The following is a 6,323-nucleotide window of genomic DNA, read 5'->3' as shown; positions in this document are numbered from 1 at the left end:
TAGCGACAAGTCGAGCTTTATAGATGGTTACATTACCATCCGCGTCCGTCTTCTTCTTAAAGATCCATTTGTTTTCTATCGCTCGCCGATCATCGGGCAAGTCTGTCAAAGTCCATACTTTGTTTTCATACATGGATTCTATCTCGGATTTCATGGCTTCAAGCCATTTGTTGGAATCCGGGCCCGCCATTGCTTCTTCATAGTTCGAAGGTTCATTGTTGTCTAACAACATGATTTCCAGGACAGGGTTGCCGTACCACTCTGGTGCGGAACGTGTCCTTGTGGACCTACGAAGTTCAGCAGTAACTTGATCCGAAGTACCTTGATCATTATCATGGTTTTCCTCTTCAGTTGGTGTGGGCATCACAGGAACGGTTTCCTGTGCTGCGTCACTATCCCGCTCAAGAGGTAGTACTTCATCGAGTTCTACTTTCCTCCCACTTACTTCTTTCGAGAGAAACACTTTTTCCAGAAAGCATCCGTTCTTGGCAACAAAGATCTTGCCTTCGGATCTTAAGTAGAAGGTATACCCTACAGTTTCCTTAGGGTATCCTATGAATACGCATTTTTCCGACTTGGGTTCGAGCTTTTCAGGTTGAAGTTTCTTGACATAAGCTTCGCATCCCCAAACTTTTAGAAACGACAGCTTAAATGAACAAGAAAAAGGTAGACAGATAAGCTTGAGAAGGGCAATTTGATTGAGAGACAATCATTCGCAATCAAAATTCACCTTATTAAGCCTTTTTTTCTTCAATGGTGGTGGCTGCTTATCCATGTCAACGGCCAAAGGTCCAAACAACGGTGCCCGTGTATTAGTGCACATTCCTTCACTTGCCTGAGAGAAAAAATTTGTTGTTGTATAATAAGTGTTGCTAAACAGTAAAATAGACATAAAGACGTTATGTCTATTTCCTAGACGTCAACGGCTTCATGATAAAGTAGTGTGATAATTTTACCTTCCTCTTTTTCTTGGACGTCGACAGCTTCATGACGACTTTGTTCGTTTCTTCGTGTTCCCCATGAAGCTTGCCACTACTCTGCCTACTTCGCTTCCTTTTCTTGCACTTTGGTGGTTCCGTAAGGAGCTCACCAGCACCCTTGTGCTCTTCAAGATCCGGGTCATTAGCCTTCTCAATTTTTATGGCACGCAAGAGCTCATTAGTAACCTTGTGCTTCTCAAGATCTGAAAATTTTCACAACCAAGTTAAATATGATTAGTTAAGTTCAGACATTATTAACAGGTACAACAGAATAAGAAAGGAAGAACATGTTGTACTACTGATTGCTCCTCGCCCACAATGCTAAACCTAACTTGTTTCAGACTATTTGTAGAAGTTGCTCCTCACTTTTGTGCAAGTTCATTTTGTAAGCATCTGCCTTTCCAGGGGGATAAAATGCAGAGACATTCATTCTAACTTGGTTCAGACTATTTGTAGCCAACAAAATACAGTAAGATTCAAGTTCATTTAATAACAACACTATAGATGCAAATTTTGGTTAGAAATGACAATTTGAAACAGAAGGGAAAAAATTAATTTCAGTAGATCTTGACTCTGAACTTGGAAGGAAAGCAAGCATCTGAATCCATGAGCAATCCATCAACAACTTAATCTTGAGTTTTAACAGAAACTGAAACAGGAATCTTGCAAATTTTCACTAGAATCCATGAGCAATCCATCAGCATCTGAATCCTACATGGTAAATGGAAGGGAAAAGGATCTGGATGTTTGACTACCTGCAGCAGGCGAGCTGGGAGTCGGGGTTGGGGCAGCCTGCGACCTGGGGGTCGGGTTTGGGGCCGCCGGCAAGCTGGAGTTCGGGTTTGGGGCCGCCGGCGACCTGGGGGTTGGGGTTGGGGCCGCCGGCGACCTGACCATCGCATCCGACCGTGCTCGAGGGGTTTGGCGAGTCTTGATTGGGACGGCAAGAAGCTGCGAGGGAGGGGAGGCCGAGAGGTGCTGAGTGCGAGGCGGAAGAGAAGGTGATGCGGCGGCGGCGGCCATCGAGCGGCGGCGGCAGCAGTGCGCCTGCGCTGCAGCGCCTCCTCTGTCCAGCGAGAGAACTAACCTATCGGGCTAAGGTGGGATTCCACTGGGCTAATAGGGCTAGCCCGGTTAATTTTTATTTGTCCAGTGGGCTCCCGCTGGAGCGGTTTAAGTGGGATGGGATAGTGAATCCCACTTAAACCCACTCCCACCTGCAGCGTGACCTACGATAATTCTATGCTATGAACCAAAAGAGGACTGAGAAGGCGAGTCTTGGTGACGTGTTCAAGTGCCGAGGATGCTTGTGACACCGAGCAGAAAACGACGGATGCTTGTGAAAACTAGGAGACGGCATGCATGCATGCATGGGACTGATTGAGTGTGGTAAGCACAACTGCCCAAGTGCTTGATAGTTAAATAAACAAGAGCTAAAGTACGTAGCAGGAATCTTAGGGAACTCAAATAATTCTTGCTACTCCTCTACTTAACTACCCACAAACACAAAGCACCACCAGCTCGATCCGCTAATATCTTACTAGCTGCAAAGTGTGTGGTAGTTTAAGCCGCTTCCTGCTGTTCCCATGCACTCCACCCATGCCCCATGGTCCCCTGGAGGAGAACAGAGTTCTCTATGTTATCATCATCATCTTCTCCGCATTATCCAACGCCGACGGCTAGGTCCCACCGGCCAGCGACCACCCTAAGAAGCACCGCGCATGCGTCGATGCATCATCATCAGTTCATACTTCATACTTGCTGAAAGTGTAGTACTAGAGGCGTGTGACTGTTGTTGTCAAATAAAATGCGAGATGATACCACTGCCCGCTCTCTCTCTGAAATTGAAGCTATCGAGTACATTATGAGAGAGGGTTAGGTATCGCCATTGCACTACTGGTGGCATCGGCAAAGCAGCAGGGCACATACTGCACTGGTATGGAAGCATCAATTAGTCCAGGGTGGTATTAAAGCAAGTGCTTAGACTTTTCTTCCGGACAAAGCGCTTTCGGAGGCTTGAGACCTACTCCTACTCTTCAGCCCTGCCACCACGTTCACTTGTTCTAATCACTGCTAGGATCCTCGATGCTACATGACAAATCAAAGCAACTAATAGCCTGTGTAGACCATGAGAAAAGAGCCAAGAGGAGCTAATGGTAAGTAAGGAGAGGCGCCCAGCGCAGTGTTCAGAGCAGCAGAATGGACCGAGTTATGTTGCCCAGGGCCGTGCGATGCGATTCACTATCTATGGCGTCAGATCAATGCATGGCCGGGAAAGGGGAGAACCCCTCCTGCATCTGAGCACCTCCATAACTTCAGACGGCAGCAGGCAGAGGCGGGATCGATCGGACCAGGCCAATTAAGTGGTAGTACAGTAAGATGCAATGTACTACTGTAGTACTACCGTCACAGTGGACGCAGTCTATAATAAGTAATGGCTGGAGATTTTGCCAGGGAGTACCGAAGATTGTACTGCGAACAGTCTGCAGATCGATCTTGGATTCAGGCCAAAGCATCATGATAATACTAGTATGCAATTGGTACTGGTACTTGGTACGACGAGTGGTGCTGGCGAGCGTACCGCCGTCGAGATTAATGTCCTCTGGCAGTGAGCATTGTCTCCCATTTATATTGTGGCCAGGATATACGGCGTCGAGGGTGCAGGCTAGCGGAAGCGGATTGTATGGCAGGCAGCAGCGCATTGACGGCGAGCTGAGACGAGGGGCGTGGGGACAGTGGAATCGCGGGGCAGGATTAGGCTGCTTCGTACCACCATGATAGGGCTTGGCAGATGCTGTGGAGAAGAGTCTAGCAAGGGGCCGGCATTAAGACCTGCACTGACGGCGGCATCCGTGGTATGCAGGTGCCATGGGCATGCGCGACGCGGCACATGGTTTCTCATGTTCATCTTGCTCCTCTGGGGAATGTATCCGGTGCCGCACTTGTGGTGCTACCGGTGCAACGGATGCCATAAAATATATTTTTAAATCTGAAAAAAATTCTAGCATGTTAACACAACATCAATGTATGATGTCACAAAATTTTGGATAAAAATTTGAAATGCTTTTTGAGATATAAAAACGACAAATTTGACATCAGTGTGATAATGGGCCAAATCTAAAGCCCAGGTTATGTTGTGTACTATTCAGTGTTGAATTTGTCATTTTTGTTTTTTGAGTTATGCTTAGAATTTTGACTTAAAATGTTGTGACAACCTACATTAATGTTGTATGAGCGTGCTAAATTTTTTCAGAATTTTTTAAATATTTTAAAAACACAATATTAGTCCGGTGCACCGGTAGCACCACAAGCTCTGGTGCACTATTTTCCTTGCTCCTCTATGGCCTGCCTAGAACGCATGATTTCCGCGAGAGCTCTCGCGGCGCAGAGTAAATGACATGACCTGAGAACCAAATAGGCAAATACGCACTACTTTTGTTTCTTAGTTGATCGGGAATTGGTTATTATTGGGTCGGCAATTAGACGTTTAGTAAGTAATATTTGCAGTAGTACTGCATAGCTCATAAACAAGTCTGCGGATCGATCTTGGATTTGCATCATGAAATGGTACGAGCACTTGAGAGTGCACGGCAAGGTCGATTCATTTTGCTGACGGAGACAGTTCAATAACTGGTCTTGTATATCTTTGATCTGCATATATGCTGCAGAGACACCATTCATCTCTGTACAAGCAAAAAAAAATCGTGACCTTCATGATAACTTACGGAAACACTTACAGAAGCAATCATGTGTGTACACATGAGTGTGGTGCAGTCACAATAATCCGCTACAGGAATTTGTGAAGCGTGGAGCGGGAGAAGATCAGAACACGCCCTAAGTTGCGGAAACACTTAAAAAGAGAAGCTACCAATGAGGCGCTATCTAATGCTTTGTACTGGTGAGACAGATACAAGGATATTTTTTTTCCTGAAAAAAAGAAGCTACAAGGATGAACCAGAAACGTGATACACACAGAGAACAGAAAAAATTGCGCCGTTGCCGGGGATCGAACCCGGGTCACCCGCGTGACAGGCGGGAATACTTACCACTATACTACAACGACTTGATTGATAAAAGTAACATCTAGCAACTGATCAACGCATCCTATAGAAAACCAAGGCATAACGACCGTCATCGCGTCTTTCAGGGAAAGCCCACCTCCCTCAGACTGAAAGCCCATTGCTATTCTCGCCAGCAGGCCCTCCCTAGTGGCATGGCTTGCTCATCATCCCCGGCTCGCACGCGTCAGAAAACGCAAATGGTAATCCCTATTCGTCGCTCAGTGGAACCATGTCCAGCCCATGTTTATCTATTATTTTTCGTTGTTTGCTTTATCCTGTTTTTTCTCCGCCTCAGTGTGTTTTACTCGGTTTTCTTTTCGGTTTGCGTAGTTTATTATTCTTCATCATCTCACTTTTTATTCTTTATTCTTTATATATCCTTCTCTTTCTTTATTTTCCTTTTCCCTTCCATTTCCTTTTGTCAGTAAAAATACATTTTCTCGTGTGTGCATGATTGTTTTTCTTCTAAAATATACGTGATAATATATATTAAAATATATGGTGATTTTTTTCAATACACTAGAGTGTTTCTCCATATGGGTTGTTTCACATAAAGGTTGCATTTCAAGGCCTACTGAACCAACAAAACACATAAGGTTCACCCGAAAAAAGAGCACATAAGGTTGCATTTCATATAACATTTTATATTCACACCATCTCTAAAATCAACTAATTTGATGAAAAACATTAGTTGCATATTCACCCCTCGAGTCAACATCATGGAAAAATGATGGTGCTACGGGAGCTCCCATGCTTTTGGGGCTTCCTAACCATTAGATCGTGGAACCAATGGCCATATTGAGATTCTGGGCATGGGCATAATTAAGGGACTCCATGTGCGTGTGTGTGAGGGGGGGGGGTCACAAATTTGTGTGAGATGTCCCTGTGGCCATTGCAACCACGATTCGACGACTAGGAACGTCCTGGAGCATGGGACCTCCCATAGCACCAGATATTCTCCCTCGACATCACCTTCCCAATATTCCACATCGTTGATCTTTCAAATGCCGCCATGTCCTCCTCCCTTATTACCATAACACCACCATCTATGTTCATCTCCAAGATAAAAATTCTCATGATGCTCTATGTTGTAAGGGAATGCAAATATATTGTGTTTCCTATCACCGCGTTTCATTCAATTGACATAAACGTGTTGGCGTCGATATGTACCTCCTGGATCCTCCTGTTCTCTTCTTACTCACACATGTCCCGGAATATTCCTACACCTTTCCATCACCTTTCTCGATCCACCGACTTGTTTGCCCAAGCCACCCAACGCGTA

General features: G+C 45.3%; 1 protein-coding gene and 1 non-coding gene across 3 annotated transcripts in view; both read right to left on the bottom strand.

Annotated features, from left to right (window-relative positions):
• LOC119307037 (protein VASP homolog) overlaps positions 1-2,074 on the bottom strand; it is a 32,434-nt gene extending 30,360 nt beyond the window's left edge. For both annotated transcript variants that reach the window (XM_037583151.1, XM_037583213.1), the window contains exons 1-3: positions 1,736-2,074; positions 957-1,183; positions 731-835 (exon numbers count right to left, since the gene is read on the bottom strand). In XM_037583151.1, coding sequence (XP_037439048.1) covers positions 731-835; positions 957-1,183; positions 1,736-2,003 — 600 coding nt within the window. In that variant the 5' untranslated portion in view covers positions 2,004-2,074. The remainder of the gene's footprint in view (positions 1-730; positions 836-956; positions 1,184-1,735) is intronic.
• Positions 2,075-4,971: 2,897 nt separating this feature from the next.
• Positions 4,972-5,043, bottom strand: TRNAD-GUC. The gene has a single exon. It is a non-coding gene; the product is annotated as a tRNA-Asp (tRNA).
• Between the last annotated feature and the right edge of the window lie 1,280 nt (positions 5,044-6,323).

The sequence above is a fragment of the Triticum dicoccoides genome, chromosome 1A (genome assembly GCF_002162155.2).
Source record: "Triticum dicoccoides isolate Atlit2015 ecotype Zavitan chromosome 1A, WEW_v2.0, whole genome shotgun sequence".
Lineage (NCBI taxonomy): Eukaryota > Viridiplantae > Streptophyta > Magnoliopsida > Poales > Poaceae > Triticum > Triticum dicoccoides.
The sequence above is the reverse complement of the archived record's forward strand: the minus strand, read 5'-3'. Positions and strand labels throughout refer to the sequence as shown.